This window comes from Fukomys damarensis, unplaced genomic scaffold (genome assembly GCF_012274545.1).
Source record: "Fukomys damarensis isolate Sample0158 unplaced genomic scaffold, DMR_v1.0_HiC HiC_scaffold_5, whole genome shotgun sequence".
Classification (NCBI taxonomy): Eukaryota; Metazoa; Chordata; class Mammalia; order Rodentia; family Bathyergidae; genus Fukomys; species Fukomys damarensis.
Window position 1 is genome coordinate 81,676,516 of NW_022900917.1, and position 19,114 is coordinate 81,695,629.

General features: G+C 42.4%; 2 protein-coding genes across 12 annotated transcripts in view; one reads left to right on the forward strand and one right to left on the reverse strand.

The window, feature by feature from the left end:
- The window catches only part of Trappc9 (trafficking protein particle complex 9), a 682,458-nt gene that overhangs the window by 512,474 nt on the left and 150,870 nt on the right, over nt 1–19,114 (reverse strand). For all 11 annotated transcript variants that reach the window (XR_004516032.1, XR_004516033.1, XM_033760864.1 and 8 more), the window contains 2 exons: nt 6,281–6,426; nt 1,965–2,050 (listed from right to left, as the gene is read on the reverse strand). Coding sequence is in view for 9 of the 11 variants with exons in the window: in XM_033760864.1 (XP_033616755.1) it covers nt 1,965–2,050; nt 6,281–6,426 (232 nt within the window). In the remaining 2 variants the exon portion in view is untranslated. The remainder of the gene's footprint in view (nt 1–1,964; nt 2,051–6,280; nt 6,427–19,114) is intronic.
- Nucleotides 7,923–8,669, forward strand: LOC104872845 (ras-related protein Rab-7a-like). The gene has a single exon (XM_033760873.1). The coding sequence runs from the start codon at nt 8,031–8,033 to the stop codon at nt 8,652–8,654; it is 624 nt and encodes a 207-aa protein (XP_033616764.1). The 5' UTR covers nt 7,923–8,030; the 3' UTR covers nt 8,655–8,669.

Consider the following 19,114-nt stretch of genomic DNA (forward strand, 5'->3'; position numbering starts at 1 on the left):
GGTTTTTGAGACAGGGTCTCACTATGTAGTTGAGATTGACCTGGAACTCACTATGTAGTCCAGGCTGTTCTCGAACTCACAGTGATCCTCCTGCCTCAGCCTCCCAAGTGCTGGGATTACAGGGGTGCGCCACCATGCCCAGCACTAAGATAAATTTTAAAAGATCTCAACAAGGGAAGAAATCTTGGATTCTCCTAAGCGGGTTTGTTTTCTACAGTATAATGGTCAAAGCAACCTGAATCTATTTTGGGTACATTACAGGACTAGGCCCACAAGATATGATCTTTTGTTGCTTTTGTTTGTTTGGTACCAGGGATCAAACCTGGGTCCTTGCACTTGCAAGGCAGGCGTTGGAAACACTGAGCTAAATCCCCGGCTCTAAGATATGATCTTTAAGAGGTATGATCAAAAAGAGTGAAACTGCTCCCAAGTACCATCCAACAGAAAGGCAGGCTTGTAAAAACATTACAGTGTATAGACCAAGGATTTAGCTCAGTGGTTCCACCGCCTGTATCTCAAGTGCAAGGACCTCAGTTAAATCTCCGGTACAAAAAAAAAAAAATTACAGTGTATCCTCATCAGCCTTATTTGATGAATCTGGCTCTGTGCAACTATGGCTCTTCCCCCAAAGTCAAAATAATCACAAAAGGTAAACATTCTGAATCAATTCAGGACATGGAGGCAGCCATGCTAGCAAAACAAAGATACTCATGAAAGGAGACCCCCAGAACTATTGCAAAGAGTAGCAAGAACAATGAGATAAAAGTGAGGGGAATATTTCAAGGGGGACTAATGGCAATGTGTCTTTTACTGTAATAAATTCTTTAAAATTTAGACATTCACTGTACTTTTCTAACATACTGCTTATGAATGAATGTACAAATGCTGTGACCTAAATTCTCACACTGGAACAAAGGACATAAACATGGAAAAAAGAAAGGCAGTAAAGAACTCTAGGAAATGGTCTGCAAGTGGCAGCCTCAGTGTGGATACAGGATGTAGAAGTACATCTGTCTGTGCATATTAAGCACATGTGTTTATACAGAGGTGTATAAGCATATATATGTGCATGTGCAGGCAGGTGCAGATTTAAATGTAACTGTTATTTGCAGAGATGTACATGTAGATGTAAATATGGTATGTGTGTGCAGATATTAATGCAAGTATGTTCAAGCACATGTACAAATGTATACAGATAAATGTGTTATGTAGGTGCATGTTGACATGCAGATGTGCGTGTATGCAGAAGTGTGTGTACAGATATAAGTATGTACATGGAGAATTATACACATATAAGTGTGTATCTGTACATGTAGACAGTGTTTTATGTGCATGTGTGTACATGCAGAGGCGTGCACAGGTATAAATACAAACACATATGCATGTGTAACTTTCCCAATCCAGTCCACAGACAGCACCCAGAGCAAAGATACTGTGGTAGCAATGAGTACATATAGTGCCTGAGGTAGGATATTGGGGGGGTAGTTTGTTTGTTTTTTGTTTGTTTCTGCAGTACTAGGGATTGAAACCAGAGCCTTGGCACTGAGCTGCATCACTAGAAGCACAGCGACACTTGATTTTCTGACCCTGCCACTGTCTTTCCTTGGGCCCTGGTTATCAAGTCATCTAGTAACAATGAAATATCGCTGCTGTTACTGAGTAACAGACAGAATGTAGACTTTGTACACCTCACATGAACTTGAAAGTGAGTGTTTCAAATCTTATATTCAATCAAGTAAGCTCTGCTTGTGTGCAAAACAGAGAATTCTTTCTTTGTAGGTTTAAATATTTATTGAGTACCAGGCATAAAGACACAGGAATACTAAAACATGGTCTTCTCTCATAATCTTTGGCAAAACAAACATACATCACAGGATGCACATGCCAAATATTAAGTAAAAATGTATTTTGATAATGAGTTGGTGTTTTTAGCCTGAAAAGGCCAAATAACAGGTAATGCGTACCATGTTCTCCACACGTAGCTCAAACGGCATTGGGTTGTACACCATCAGCTGGACCTCACACACGTCTCCTTGAACCCACTGGAAATCTACAAAACACACACACGAGAATCCATGGTATTTCTGGGCACAGTTTTCAGGGTTTCAGCTACTTCCTATGGCAAATTATTTGTCCACCAAAGTGGGGTATACTATAATTGCCTTGTGGTAAACAATGCAGAGCTGGCTTATCTGCCAGCTCAGAAACAAAGCAGAATTTGGTGACAGCCACTCTGACATGATGTGAAGGATGCTCCTCACTGTCTTCAGCAGGCAACATTCCTGCCAGTGTGCCAGATGCAGCTTTACAACACTGCAATCCATCCAGGTGGCACTGCCTTTAGTGTAGAGCTGTAAGACTACAGTACCTCACTGGCCTGAAGGCCAGAAATATAGGGAGAGGCCATTAGGGTCACTTGTAAGAGGCACAGAGCATGACCTCCCTATGCCCCTAAGACTGTAACACAAGAGTGATTCCTCTTCCTCCCACTCCCAAGTCAGCTGAAATTCAGAGGCAGAACTCTGAATTAACCTCCATGTCCCAAGCCCAGTGTGCACAACTAGGTGCCACCACTGCCTTTGAGGGAAGATACCATGAATATGTGATGGTCTGCAACAAAAGCAAAGAAACTATGCAGATGTCCTTAGGACTTCTATAAGTTGTCTATCAGTAGCTAGTAAGCATGGTCTGCATCAGGCCCTCTGACTTCTGGGTCCCAAAACCTAGTGCTGCTTATATTATTGCTCCCAAGGCCTCTCTGAACAGCAGCCAGGTGCTGTAGGAACTCTCAATCATCTTAGAACAACCCTCCATGGTAGCCCCTAAATGCCTCATTCAGTGGGTAGCACATCAGTCATCTGTGGTCACATGGCAGGAAGCTGCAGCAAGGTCCACCTGAGAGGCTCAGCCTGTCCAGGTCACTGCACTGCCCCTGGGGCAGCTGCTAACTCAGCATAAAGCCTGGCAGTACCACAAAATGGCAAGACTCTCTGTCATCTCCTTAGAGCAGAGCTCAGATCACAGCTCAGATCTCAGAATAGAGCTGTCCATGTACATACAGACACAACAACCTGTAAATTACTCCACAGTGCAGTGGGAAATGGTTTTAAGAATACCAACACTCTTGAGTCCCCTGCTGTGACAGTAACTCCTCCAGGTACACACAAAGATGCAGTCACAGAGAGTAAAAATTTAAGTTAAGTTATATGTGATTCTTTAAGCCTCTGAGCAGGTACTCACTGATCAGAATATTGCCAAAAAGATATTAAATGCCATAGGATATAAATTGTATTTTCTTGCTAATAGGTATTTTGACTGAACCTTTTATTATGTCACAGAAGAATCCCTGAATTTATCCTCAGCCCAAATGAGCAGGTACTTATTGTGAAAGCCATACTATAAAAGAAAAAACATCCCTGGGCACTGAATCAGCAGACCTTGGGCAGAGACTGGGCTCTGTCACTTGCTAGCTGTCTGATCTAGGGCTGACAATTACATTCACTCAGCCTCAATTTCCTCACCTGCAAATAGGGAAGACACCTGCAATGTCAGCACTGAACAGCTGAGGGAATCAGTAGATGATGTTTTAGCCTTTTTCACAAATGTAGAGTATTGCTTATATAAAAAGAAGCCTCAACAAATAAACTATGATAGTATATAAGATCCTAATGAGATAATTGACAATGTGAAATAGGAAGAAAAGGGCTAAAGGTATAGGGAAAGTGGGAAGGGTAGGGAAAGGGAATAAGGGAAAAGAAAAAAATAGGAAAAAATGAAAAAATATAAATAAAGTGTTTGTAAAGGGGGAGAGGAGGAGGGGGTGAAGGGAGGGCAGGGACAAAGGGAAAAAATGAGAACCAAGACTTGTCATGTAAGGGTACAAGATCCCAATAAGGAATGTAACTGTACTGTATACCTAAATTGTACCAATAAACTCAATGAGGAAAAAAAGAAAAGAAGCCTCAACAATTGCTTAATGATAAAAATGTGGTTTTTCTATAAAATGGAGTACTACTCAGCCATAAAGAATGAGAAACTAGAGTCATTTGTAGGAAAATGGATGAATATTGAGGCCATGCTCTTAAGTAAGTCACACATGTGTAAATACCAAATAGTTTCTCTGGTATGAAAAATTAAAAGTGTAAATAAGATCTAAATTGTATAACTTACAATGTGAAATAGGAAAAAAGGGCTAAAGGTGTAGGGGAAGTGGGAAGGGTAGGGGAAAGGAAATAAGACAAAAGAAAAAATACGAGAAAAGGATGAAATGAAAACAAAGTCTTTGTAAATAGGGGAGGGGAGAGGGTGTGAAGGAAGGGCAGGGGAATGGGGAAAAAATAAGAAACCAAGATCTGTCATGTAAAGGTACAAGATCCCAATGATAAATGTAACTGTACTGTATACTTAAAAAGTATCGATAAATTCAAGGAGAAAAAAATGCTTAAGATTGAAGTAAGAAAAATAGCAAATCTGGGCCACCTTCAGGGAGGGACATGTGATCTGCGTAGTTGATGATACTGGCCCTGTGCTTAGAGGCCTCACACTTGCTCAAAGCTTTGCTGTCACTCTCCCAAAATTCTTTTTAAAAAATGATTTAATAAAAGGCCTCAGGCTTTCATTTTGCACTGAGCCCCCTAAGTACATTACCAGGTCTGAGAAGTCTCACCTCTCGGGTCTCCTATATCATCTCTAGAAGTTTTTACCTAAACAAAATGAGTGAAACTTTGCAAGACAGCTGAATGCTCCAGAAGGGCCTGAGATTCAAAAAGAGCTCCAACAGCTCTCTAATGACTGGTCCAGGTCCACCAAGGAAGGTGGTGTCGGAAAGCAGCTTGCCATCATCACAGGGCCAGTAAGCATGAACCCAGTGCTCTGCCTCCAGGCAATGAAAGGTGGCATTCCCATGGGAGGCTGGGCAGCTGTGCCTCAGACTCTCTCCTACTCTGTGGGATACAGGCTGGAGCAGGTCCAGGGAAGGAAGTCTGCCCTGCCTGATTACCCACTATGTCCACCAGCTCCTACACTTCCCATCACCTACATATGTTTTCCAGAATAAAGAAGTAGAGGTGGGGGGTCTGAGGCCAGGGCTGTCTCTCAAAAATCAAAGACTAAAAATGGAATTTCAAAGATACATATACATATATACATGCATGCACATAGACCCAACAGTGTGCTAATACTTTGCAGTCATCTTTTCAGAAATTCACCAGCCTTCAGTACAGCTCCTCTTTTTCAAGGCATTACTCCATGTTTCTTCCTTTTATTTTCATGTCTCTTTCTTCTCATCCTAACAATGAACAGCTGGAACGCTTGACACCACACCACAGGAAGCCCACAGTGCTCCCCAGAGGCAAAGCTGCTCTACCCTTTCCAGGGTCCCCTGGACTATGGGCTTGTTTCTACCTGTCCAGCACAGTCTGTCTGTTCCATTCAGTGGTGAGTAACCAGGTACAACTGCTGACAGTTCTAATCATCAGAGAACTTTCATTTACATCTTGTCTCAGTCTTCAAGTTCTCATGTGTCTGCATCCTGTCTGCATGAACTGAATGGGAAAATCTGTTGAGGGTAGGGACTGTATGACATAGAGATGCTACTCGATTTTTATTCTGATAAACCCATGTAAGTTAAAAATATCCTAAGTCAAAACTGCACTTAATATACCTCACCTACCAAACATCACAGATTAGCCTAGCCTATATTTAATGTGCTCAAACACTTATGTTAGCCTACAGTTGGGCAATATCATCTAGCACAAAACACATCTTATAATACAATGCTGACTGCCTCAGAATTTATTGAATACTGTCATGGTTTGGGTATGGGTTGTGTGTGTTCCCCAGGGGTTCATGTGTTAATACTGAATTCCCATTGTGAAATATTGTGATGGAAACTTAATCTGTAGTTTTAGAAGTGGACCCATGGGAAGTGATCGATTAGACAAGGTTACCCAGGTAGTTAGATCTTTGCGGCTTTATAACAACAGGGACAGAGACCAAAAGAGAGACACACAATGCACTCGCTGTCTGTGCCATGTGATATTCCAGGTCTTTATGGTTTTTAGAATTTCCACAAAATCACCTTTTATGAAGTAGATTTTAAACAAATCAGATCTATGGGCAACTGCCAAACAAAGGAAGCAAATCAAACATCCTTCTACAAGAGCTGTGCATGTGTGCACACAGGGATGAATAGGCCTGAAATTGAGTCCAGAAAATAAAGAAAAACCACAGGAAACCAGGCAGCAGAGTACAGGGAGGAACCCCAGAGAAACAGTCCTACCGATTTTCTTGTTCTTCTCTTCTCCACGGTTGTGGGCAATGATGGGCGAGTAGATGAAGGGGCTTTTGGTCAACACATTCTGACCCAGCAAGCTTTTCATTTTCTGGGGCCGGAGGCTGGTAGGAAGGCTCAGCAGCTTCACATGCCTGTTGTTTCAGACAGAACACAAATGCATCCTTGGCCTTGTTAGCTGGGTCTCAAAATAAATACTCCCCAACATTATGTGTGAGAAAATCAGGGAAAATGGGTAACAAACTGAGGAAAGCAAAAGCATACAAACTTAGCAGGACAAGGTGGCAGAAACCCCGTGGCTCAGAGATCTGGGCCCAAGGGTAGCCTAGCATGAGAGGACCAGGCTGGAACCACCTGCCCTACCCACTAGCTACATGCCTTCAGGTGATGGCCTGCCTCCTCCAAGGCTAGGCTATTGTCTGTGACATGCTGGTGGACCCAGTGTCTCCCACATGGAGCCAGGGTAAGGGCCTGGTTAAATGCTCCTGGAACAGTGCGCACTGCTCAGTAGAGGGTGGTCTCTCTCTGCTTCTCCCTGTCCCAATGGGCCTGCCTATAGCAAGTGGAAGTGAAAGTCTGGTCTACGCAAGGAGAAGGTAGCACTTGGAAAGGCAAACAGCATCCCTTGCTTTGTCCACATGGATGGCTGTTTCTCCATCAGCACAGTCCACCCTCATGTTCAAATCCAAGCAAGTGGCATCCACTGAAGATTCACTAATCTATGGAACTTGAACATACTTAAGCATTGTTACAGTTTATATCCAGATGTCCCCCTGAAGCCTCCTGCACTCATAGGTGGGACTTCTGGGAGGTAAATGAATTATGGGTGCATGATATTCATCAGTAGGTTAGTCTACTGATGAGCTTACAGCTCAATGTGATTGGGGGGTGGAGCCTGGTAGGAGATGACAGGTCATTGGGGTGTGGCCTGGAAAGGTCTATCTACCTCTCTCTATTCTTGATCAATCTCTGCTTCTGGCTGCCATGCCATGAGCTGTCTCTCTTCTGCCATGTTGCCCTGCCATGGAGCCAATAGACTATGGATTGAAACTTCTACAATCTGTGAGCCAAAATAAACCTCTCCTCCTTTAATTTTCAGGTGTCAGGTATTGTGTCTCAACGACAAGAAAGTAACTAAGACAGGAATCACACTACCCAATCAAGTACCATGACCATATTCTTGGTCTGAGTAGTACTACTGTCATATCCACCTTGTCAATGAGGAAATTGACACGAAAACAATGACATATATTGATACTCCCTAAAATTCCATGGGTAGAAACTGATGAAGACAAGAGGCACTATGCCCTTAACCTACAGCATTTTAAGACCTCCCTCTGAAGAGTTTGGCAAGATCATACCTATGGTCTGGAACAATCTGAGATTTGAGACTAGAAGAAAGGATAAGGGTGGTGTGGAGGAGACTAGAAGGTCTGGTGAGGGAACCATGATGCATCTGTATGCTCTCCTTACACCCACCTCCCACTTTGCCTGAAAGTAAAGCAAGAAGTGAACAGGGCGGCGGCGGTGGCAGAAGTGGGAGCGAGGCTGGAGCCTTGGCCATAAAGCCCGATGCGGTGGTGTCAGAGGCCGTGTTGGAGGCTGGGAGAGCGTGACGGGACCTGCGGGAAGCAGAACTTGGTCTTCCCTGCCCATGCCCTTCCTCGTCTCCTTCTCAGCGGGAGCCCTTGCGACACGCCGGGCCTGGAGTCCCCAGCGCAGTGGTCGCATTTGAAGGATGACCTCGAGGAAGAAAGTGTTACTAAAGGTTATCATCCTGGGTGATTCAGGGTTTGGAAAAACATCCCTTATGAACCAGTATGTGAACAAAAAATTCAGTAACCAGTACAAAACCATAACAGGAGCAGACTTCCTGACAGAGGAGGTGATGGTGGATGACAGACTAGTCACCATGCAGATATGGGACACAGCCGGTCAGGAAAGGTTCCAGTCCCTTGGTGTGGCCTTCTACCGTGGCGCAGACTGCTGCGTGCTGGTGTTTGACGTGACGGCCCCCAACATGTTCAAGACCCTGGACAGATGGAAAGATGAGTTCCTCATCCAGGCCAGTCCCCGGGACCCAGAGAACTTCCCCTTTGTTGTGCTGGGGAACAAGACTGACCTCGAAAACAGACAAGTGGCCACGAAGAGGGCACAGGCCTGGTGCTACAGCAAAAACAACATTCCCTACTTCGAGACCAGTGCCAAGGAGGCCATCAATGTGGAGCACGCATTCCAGACGATCGCATGGAACGCGCTTAAGCAGGAGACAGAGGAGGAGCTGTACAATGAATTCCCCGAACCCATCAAACTGGACAAGAATGACTGGGTCAAGCCCTCTACCGAGAGCTGCAGCTGCTGAGGGGCGGCAGGCGCCGAGCACGGAGTCCTTCAGAACCAAGAACACACTTAGGCCTTCAACACAGCCCCCTCTTCTCTATACAACAGACATTGATCTCTCACAGCCAGCTGCCAAAAGGAACCCCGCCCCACCCTCCACACCCACACGCACGCACATGCGCACACACACACACACACACACACCAGCCTGTGCCTCAGTGGCCCACAGGTCCGCCGCCCTCCACGAGCCTGGCAGCAGGCGGCCAGCCACTGTAGGAACCGTTCTGGCATGCAGTCAGCATGGGAAGCGTAGGCTTGTTGTCCACTGGAGAGAGAACTGTTTACAGTTGATCTGTGTCTAATTAGTTGCCTGATTTTTTTAATGGTCTTGTGGTCTTTTTTACCCACCCTGTCCCCATGCCCCCGAAGGCCCCTTGGGAAGGCTGGTGCCCCTGCTCGTCCCAATGCACCCAGTCGATCAGGCTGAGTTTTGTATGTACCTGTTAATGCTTGTTACTTTTAACTAATCAGATCTTTTTACAGTATCCATTTATTATGTAATGCTTCTTAGAAGAGAATCTTATAGTACATGTTAATATATGCAACCAATTAAAATGTATAAATTAGTGTAAGAAACCCTTGGATGACGTGTTGAAGTCCTGTGACGCAGGCGTGGAAGGCAGAGGGTCAGACCCTTCCGGATGGCGGGGATGGCGGCCCGGATACGACATCCAGCTATCAGCAGTATTGTGTACAGCAGACTCGAGCAATGCGCCTCTTCTCAGAGACTCAAGCCGGAAAGCTTGCACCTCTGCTGGGTCTTGATTTTCCCCAAGGTTGATTTGCATAATCCAGCAGTGTGTGCAGTGGATCCCTGGCTGTCATTTCAGAAGTTGAAGCTCACCCTCCCTTTTTGGTTCTTTTCTTTTTCCGCTTCACACAAGAACCCCTGTTAGATCAGCCTCCCCCTTCCAAGCCAAGGACCAGGCAAAGGCCAGCCCTCTGTCCTGGTGTCTTCCCTTTGTCCTAGAGGCACTCCCTCCAGACCTTGGCCTGTCCCTCCCCAGCCCACGCTGCCCCCACTCTCCCACCTGGAGTTCGACCGCCCTGCAGCTCTGCCCCTGCCCTGGTGCCCTGCTGGGAGCCCAGTCCAGAGCACACCCCTCACCTTTTCAGAGGTCTACGTGTTAGGTGTAGGCTGAGTTCTTCTGTAAAGAGATGAACGCAATGCCAATAAAATTTAACAAGATCAAAGCAAGCGCCTCTGCCCTTGTCCTTCCTGCTGACCCTCGCTGCACTGGCACGTGGTGGGAGGGCCCTGTCCCTGGGCTTGTGTAAACAGAAGCTACAGCCCCATCTGAGACAAAACATTTTAAATCTATGTGTCAGACCTCAGCTCTTCCTTGCCACCACATGGTAGTTCATGGAGGCCAGATGTTGATAAAGTAGGGCATAAGACAGGGTACTTTGGTCACTGAGCAAGCCCATGGAGGCCCTGGAAAACTACCCAACTCATGTCAAACTTGCATGAGTGAGACATAAACCTTTTTTGCATTGAACCACTAAGATTTCAGGATTAAATTTTCTGTCTCAGTGCAGCCTCCCCTATACCAATAAAGGCAAACAATAAAAAAATAAATTACAACCTTTCCCAGCTGGGTGGGATCTCAGGCACCTAGTACAGTCCCATTCTGAACTACACAAAGTATCCTACAGAACCCAACAGACAGGCCCATGTCCCAGCCCCAGTAGAGTTTAGGTCACATGTATAATCTCATGCACCACCCACAATAATCCACACAGCAGGGATGCTTAAAAGCTGACATTCTTCTCACCAAGGATTATACCCAACATGCTTTCTCTGATTCCCCTCATACTTCAACAGGCCACTGTGAAGACCAAGGTACTAATGCATGTCACAGCACATGACAAACAGTAGGTCAGCAAAGCTTCCCATCTCTTCTCCTCCTTAAAACAATACTGTACTTATTTGTGAACACAGAGTGCAGTCCCTGGTGCAAAGATGACAATACTAGATGAAATGAAAACACTGTTTTTGTGCATACTGCAAACATGCAGCTGGCCCCTGGACCCAGCACTGTCTGATCCTGAGCATATGCTTGTATGTAAAAGGATTCATTTCTCTTGGAACATGAAGTGCTTCCTATTCTATACCATCGTTCCACCCAAAAGCAAGATGTCACCTGGAGTTCTAAGGAGTTCTCAGTAGTTCCCTCTGCAGGAAGAGGAAATCTATGAAAGGTTTATTAAATATGGGAAAGAATTCTGAGGGCATGGTCATCTAGAAAAGTGACCTAATAAACAGTTGTGGCATTCACTCACAGCTCAACATTTTACATTAAATGTCATTTTATAAAAAGCGCCCCCTAGAAAAACAACTGTTCAAAGCACCTAACCTAAAGGAAACATAATTCATTTAGCATAAATTGCTTCAGAACCAATAATTTGTACTTGGCCTCTAAAACTGCCATGAATAAAACAGAAATCCAGGGATAAAGCATCCAAGACTGCATTATTTTTAAAGATTCCATTTGGAAACACTTCATGTTTTAAAAACCTGACTTTCCTTAACATATTATGGTTAATTGGGATCATGCTAAGCAACAGTGGAATGCTAGATGGGAAAGTGATAGAAAACAAACTGGGAGGAAGGACGGAGAAAAAAAAACTCACCTTCTCCTCCATGGATTTTAACTCATCAATTGTATTTACAAGGAAACATCTAGAAAAGTATTGGATATCTCTTAACAGAGGGGCAGTGATTAAAAGTGGCCTCATCTGCCCCATATTGGAACACTATAGAGGTCGCACTGCTCTGGGTCCTGGTGTAGCTGAAATCATGGAAAAGAAAAAAAAAAAAAAACACCAGCCAGATTGTAAGGCAAGACCAGCTAGTGGGATATGCTGCTGAATGCCCCTGCACATCTCTTACCGTCTCCAGAAGCTCTAGTAGAAGAAATGTTCAAGCAAGGTTATGGCAACGAAAATTTGGACCATGGGAGAAAGGAGGTAAAGCCATGGAGGCTGCATCATAATTAGTATCTGAAAAATAGCCAAGAATGTTGGGCCTCTATGTCTCTTTTTGAAAAAATGCGTATACTACTTCTTCCGATAGTATATTTAAGGTTTAAGTTTTAAATGCTCCCATGCTACTAAAAGCAACTCTTAGCTCACTTTGGCTGGACAATTGGATCTTTATCAATTGAAATGCCCTCATTAAATTCAGACCTCTTTTCCAGGATGAAGAAGTTAGTTCGTCAAAAAGCAATCTGTAACCATAAGAGACCCAGAATAGCAAAAGCCATCTTAGGCAACATACACATGGCAGCGGGTATAACAATTCCCAATTTGAAACTATACTACAAAGCCACTGTGATAAAAACAGCATGGTACTGGCAAAGAAACAGACCTGAGTATCAGTGGAACAGATTGGAAAACACAAAAACAACTAAAGATGCACTCAGCTACCTCATCTTTGACAAAGGAGCTGACAGTCCCCACTGGAGGAAAGATAACCTCTTTAATAAATGGTGTTGGAAAAACTGGATCTCAAAAGATTAAATCAAAAAGATTTAATCAAAAGATTAAAACTAGACCCTTATCTGTCACCATGCACTAAATTAAAATCCAAGTGGATTAAAGATCTAAATATAAAAACAAAACACTATAAATTAAAAAAACAAAAATACTAAACTTGCTAGAAGATAAGTTAGGCAGAACTCTGGAAGACATTGGCATAGGAAAAGACTTTGTGAACAAATCCTCAGTAGCACGAGAACTAGCAGAAAGAATCAACAACAGGGATCTCATCTTATTAAAAAGCTTCTGTACTGCAAAAGAAAACATCAATAGAACTAAGAGACAACCTACAATGTGGGAAAAACTTTTTACCAGCTGCTCCTTGGACAAAGGACTACTGTCTAGAATATATAAAGAACTCAAAACAACCAGCGCCCCCCCCAATATAAAGACCCAATTCAAAAATGGACATTTGAAATGAACAGACATTTCTCATACAAAGAAATAAAAGCAGCAAGTAAATATATGAAAAAATGTTCCACATCACTGGTCATTCGAGAGATGCAGATGAAAACAACACTGAGATTCCACCTCACCCCACAAAGAATGGCTGCTATCAAGAAATCCACACAATAACAAATGTTGGCGCGGTTGTGGGGAGAAAGGAACCCTTCTCCATTGTTGGTGGGAGTGCTACAACCACTATGGAAGTCAATATGGAGATACCTCAAAGAACTAGGATTAGAGGTTCCATTTGATGCAGCCATCCCTCTGTTGGGTGTCTTTCCAAAAGAATTAAAAGAATCATACCACAGTGATATATGCTCACCCATGTTTATAGCGGCACAATTTGTAATAGCTAAAACTTGGAAACAGCCAATCTGCCCATCAGTTGGAAACTGGATAAAGAAGATGTGGTTTTTCTATAAAAAGGAATACTGCTCAGCCATAAAGAATGAGAAAGTAGATTCATTCATAGGTAAACGGGTACATTTTGAGGATATACTCCTAAGTGAAATAAACAAGTCACACATATGCAAATACTGAGTAGTTTCTCTGGTGTGAAAAACTAAAATAGTACTCAAGATCCTAACGGGACAATTAGCAGCGTGAAATAGGAAGAAAAGAACCAAAGGTGTAGGGACAGTAAGAAGGATAGGGAAAGAGGAACAAGGGAAAAGGAAAAAAATATGAGAAAATGTAAAAATGGAATTAAAATGTTTGAAGGTGGGGAGGGAAGGAGGGGGTGAAGGGAGGGTGGGGACAGGGGGTAAAAATGAGAACCAAGACCTGGCATGTAAAAGTACAAGATCCCAGTAATGATTGTAACTGTACTGTCTACCTAGAATGCACCAATAAACTCAATTAAAAAAAAATCAGTGACTTTCTGCCCCTCTCTATTACCACCCCCAAATTAAAGATTCATTGGTTAACTGGAAATGGCACCTAAACTCTATTCTAGTTTCTTCTTTAATAATTCACAACATGATTATTTAAGGAATGAAATTCTACTGTGGGCTATTGTGTACACACTTGATCCTCTCTGCAAAAATTCTGTAGGGAACAGAATAAGGCTGCATATAGTTTTAATTGGCTGACCTCTTCTGTAACTTCAGGCTGCAGTGCCCAGGATGGACCTGGCAGATGCCTGGTGGATGAGATCATTCTTGACCATTATTGAGCCCCAAACAGCTGAGAGCAGGCCCATGTTGGGCTCTCAATATACATTTGATTAATTAAATTTTAGAATAAAATTGAAAAGGGAGGTATTCTGGCTCCTTTCCCCATTACTAGCATCATAACAACTTGGAACTACTTTGGGGTGAACCTAGTTTGTGCTCCCAGGCTTCAGAGAACAGGTGAGCCTTTTCTGGTAATTTGCTAACATAACTTTACTCTTAAAAAAAAGAAAGGCCAGCAGCCACCCCACAGGACCACACCACATGGGTCACAAGGCATCTGAATCCTCACTGCAGAAGCACCTGGGGGCCATAAAGGCCATGGTTATGAGCCCTAGAAGATAGAGCAAAAGGACACTCTGAGGCTCCTCAATGAAAAAGTGAAGCCCACTGGGAAAGTGAAGAAAATCTCTGCAATGAAGGCACACTGGACCACCAGGGCTGGGAAGTTGGTGGGATCAGCACCACAAATAGAAACCCAGACTCATTTAGTGGGGAGAACAGCTGAAATCTGCAGTCGAACCTTGAAGAGTTCAATCCTGTAGTAGGTCAGAGACCTCAACCTGGGCCTTACAGCCAGAAATCAGCCTGAATCTCAGTATACTACAGCTGGCTCACTGAGACTAATCGACCTAGACCTGCATGTGGCTGCCCACATTTTTCACCAGGACAGCAGAGACATTGTGAGGGAGGCCCAGAGCCTCCTGCCAACTTTTATATATTTTTTTCTTTTTTTTTTCCTCTCCCTTTCTCTCTCCCTTCTTGTTCTGCATTTCTCTCCTTCTGCTCCAGTTCCTGTCCCTTTTTGGGTTTTTTTTTTAATATATAGACATATTTCTTTTAGCTCTTAATCTTTGAGTTAATTCTTTTTTTTTCATTGAGTTTACTGGCACATTTGCGGTATACAATAGTTACATTCATCATTGGGATCTTGTACCCTTATATGATGTATCTTTATTTTTTCTTTTTTCCCCATACCCCTGCCCTGATTTCACTCCCTCCACCCTTCCCTATTTAAAAAGACTTTCTTCCCATTTTTTCCTTTTCTCATATTTTTTCTTCCCCCTACCCTTACCACTTCCGCTACTCCTTTAGCCCTTTTCTTCCTATTTTTCCTATCCCATTTGAATTGTTTCTCTCTCTGTGTCCTCTCAACTGTCACTATTCTTACAGAAAGGTGAATACAGTTTCTAGCTTCCCTACTGCTGTCAGTTTGTTCTGTTTCTGTCTCTGTTCTTTCACTGTCTTTTCCTCCTGTCAACACTTTCCTACAATTTGCATGATATTCCCATGTCCTCTGGCCTCACTTCTAAACTTTTCCTCTTCTTCTATCTCTCTAACTCTCCCTTCCTAACACCATCTAAATTCTTATCCTAAAGTGCAAATTTGCTATATTGAAGGGTTTATTGATTACAAACATATTTTGAGCTGGTCCTAGATTTTAATGTAGCTCACAGTCAACAGTGACAGATTGACTGTTACCACATATTGTCATTTTCTAAGCTGTGTTTGATGCTATTGTTGATGCTGATTGTGTTAACTGGGCTAAAGTGTCATGATTGATCTACTCAGTTTTCCTCCCTGGTATACTAAAAACGAGACTGCCTAAGAGTCATTAGAGACTCAAAGCCTAAAAAGACCAGCTATACCTAGAAGATATCTCTGAGAAGCAATCACTCCATAAGGGCTCTAAACACAAATAATAAAGATACTCACAATAAGAAATATCAAAGCATCAGCCCAGGAATTAAAGCAAAAACAGCACCAACAACAAAATTAGAAATAAGAAGACACCTTAGCAAGGTACAAACCCAAACTTCCAGCTTACCCAAAGGCAAATGCTAAGGGAAACAAGGTGGTAAAATCTAATAATCAACCTCAAGGACACCCTGAACTGATAGCACAGGAAGTAACAAAACAAATGAATGAAGCTCTAGAAAAATTCCAAACAGAAATAATTTCAAAGATAACTACAGAGATAATGAGCAGAATGAAACACATGATAAGAGACTCTAGAACAGAAACATTTTTTAAAAAAATAGATGAGATCAGGACCATGCTGGAAGCCATGAATGCCCAGGATAGGAAAGAAATGGAAGCCATGAATACCCAACATAGGAAAGAAATGGAATCCATGAAACAGATTCAAACAGATATGCAGGAGATTAAAAACTCCACTAATATTATTCAAAGCAGACTGAGCCAATGTGAAGATAGAATATCAGCTATAGAAGACAGGATTGCAGTTAGTGACCTTGAAAAAGAGATTTCTTAATAATAGTACGGGACCATTAGAAATCGATCCAGAAGCTGCTAGATGATGCAAAGAAGAGTAATATAAGGCTGACAGGAGTCCATGAAAAAGCAGGAGAAAGTACAAACATTAAAAAAATTTTTTTTCAAAGAATTAATGACAGAAAACTTCCCAGAGGAAATTCATTTCACATACACGTAAGTGAAGCACATAGAACTCCAACTAGCCATGATAAAAAAAAAAAAAATCTACACCTAGACATATAATAGTCAAGATCCAACAGAAGAACAAAATTCTACAAGCAGTGAAGAGAAAAGAAACAAATCAAATACAAAGGAAAGCCCATCAGAAACACAGCAGACTTCTCAACACAAACCCGCAAATTAAGGAGAGCCTGGATCAAAGTATTTCAAACGCTGACAGAAAACAACTTCCAATCTAGATCACTATACCTACAAAGCTATCTTTCAATGGGGAAATAAGATACTTCCATGACAAAGAACACCTGAGACAACTTCATGAATACCAAACCAGCACCCCAAACAATTCTAAATAATATCCTAGAAAAAGACAATGAGGGTCACAACTTCATGAAGCTCAACAGAGTAAAACCATCAGGCAAGGCAGGAAAAACAAACAGAGGAAAAAATAAAAAATAAAGGAGCCAACAACAGTAAAACATCATGACAAGGATTAGTTAATATTTATCAATTATAATCATCAATGTTAATGGCCTCAATTCACCAATCAAAAGAAACAAACTGGCAGAATGGATTAAGAAGCAAAATCCAACAAATATGCTGTACACAAGAAACACACCTAATTCAAAACGAAATTCATAGACTGAAAGTAAAAGGATGGCAAACAGTTTCCATGTGACAGGAACCCACAAAAAAGCAGGGTAGCTATCTTCTTTGCAGACAAACTACATTTCAAATCAAAACTAATTAAGAGAGACAAAGAAGGTCATTGCATACTTGTAAAGGAAACAATCAAGGAGGAAGAGATGAAAATTAGGAATATATATGCACCAAATACTACTGCCCTCAACTATAAAAAACAAATATTAATGGATATGAAAAATCAAATAAGCACTAATACAATTGTAGTTGGGGACCGCAGTACCCCATGGTCACAAATAGATAGATCATCTAGACAAAAAAATCAACAACAAAACACTATAACTGATCCAAGCTTTTAAACAAATGGACTACATAGACGCCTACAGAGTGCTCCACTTGACAAAATCAGAATATATATATTTTTTTGGCTGCACACAGATCATTCTCCAAAATAGACCACACGCTAGCTCATAGGACATGTTTAAGTAAATACAAAGGAACTGAAGTTACTCCTGTATATTATCAGACCACAGTGCAATAAAATTGGAGATCAATACCATAAGAAACCGTAAAACCCCCACATACACATGAAAATTGAATAACGGTCTCCTGAACAACCAATGGGTCACAGAAGAAATTATAGAGTTTCTACAATTAAATGATAATGCCAGTACAACATACAGAAATCTATGGGGGATTGCGCCAGTGCCCAGAAGGTAGCCTGGGCCCGATCCACTGCAGGAAGGAGAGCCATGCCTACTCCCGCCCCAGCCATCATTGCTCCAGTGCCAGGAAAGTAGCCACATGGGTGCCCCTGAATCCCCATAACTCCCCTTATCTCCCCCCACCCCCCGCACAATCTCAGACCTCCTGATTGTGCCAGTCTTTGGACCCACACAGCAGAGGCAGAGGTGGTCATCAAGGGTATTTTTCTGAGTTCCCAACTTTGAACACCTTTAAAGAAAGGGCGTGAGAAACCTGTAATAGAATGGTGTGAAGTTCAACCATTCAGAAGGTTGGGGAACTCAATCTGGGCCTTGCAGCCCGAGATCAGTCAGCATCATGGGGTTCGGCCATCAGCTAACTGAGATCACGGGTCTTGCATCCTCGCTCTGTCTGAGCCATTAAATGGTAAATATACTATATTGAAATATTGTTCACTGCAGACATGTTGTGGACTGCTTCTTGATTTCAATTCAATTCAAATGATGTAAGGGTGATACATTAGTGACTACCACAGGTGGTCAGTTTCCAAGTTGTGCTTGATCTTAATGTGTTGCTGATTGTATCAGTTGGGATAAAGCATTGTGGTTGATTTGATGAGCTGTTTTCTCTGATGTTATGAAGATGAGAATCTCTGTGGGTCGTTAGAGACACAGAAGCTAGGGCGCAACTATATCAGGAAGATTTGGGTGATAACCCAGAGATTAAACCAAGGACAGTCTGACAACAAAAATTAAAATGAGAAAACACTTAAGCAAGACACAAAGACAGACTTCCAGTTCACCAATGGCAAACAGTGGGGCAAATGAGGATGAAAAGGCCGATAGTGAACCACCAGGACACCCTGAACTCAAAGCACAGGAAGTAACAAAACAGATCAATCAGGCTCTAGAAAAATTCAAAACAGAAATAATTTCCCAGATAACCATAGAGATAGTGAGCAAAATGAAAGTCGTGATTCGAGACTCTAGAGCAGAAATTGACAAAAAATAGATGAGCTCAGGACGACGATAGAAGCCATGAAGGTCCAGCATAAGAAAGAAATGGAAAAAATAAACGCCCAACATAGGAAAGAAATGGAATCCATAAAACAGATTCAAACAGAGATCCAGGAGATTAAAAGAAAGTGTACACAACAGAATAAAAGAATGCGAAGATAGACTCTCAGATGTAGAAGATAAGATTGCAGTCAGTGACCATAAAAAGAGAGATCTCTTAAAAACAGTAAGGGATCATGAGAAATCGATCCAACAACTCCTAGATGATGCAAAGAAGAATAACATAAGACTGATAGGAATCCATGAAGTAGCAGGAGAAAATACAAATGACTTTAAAAAGCTGTTCACAGAATTAATGAGACAGAAAACTTCCCAAACAGAGGGGAAGAATTTGACATTCAGATAACTGAGGCATATAGGACCCCAACTAGCTACAATCAAAAAAA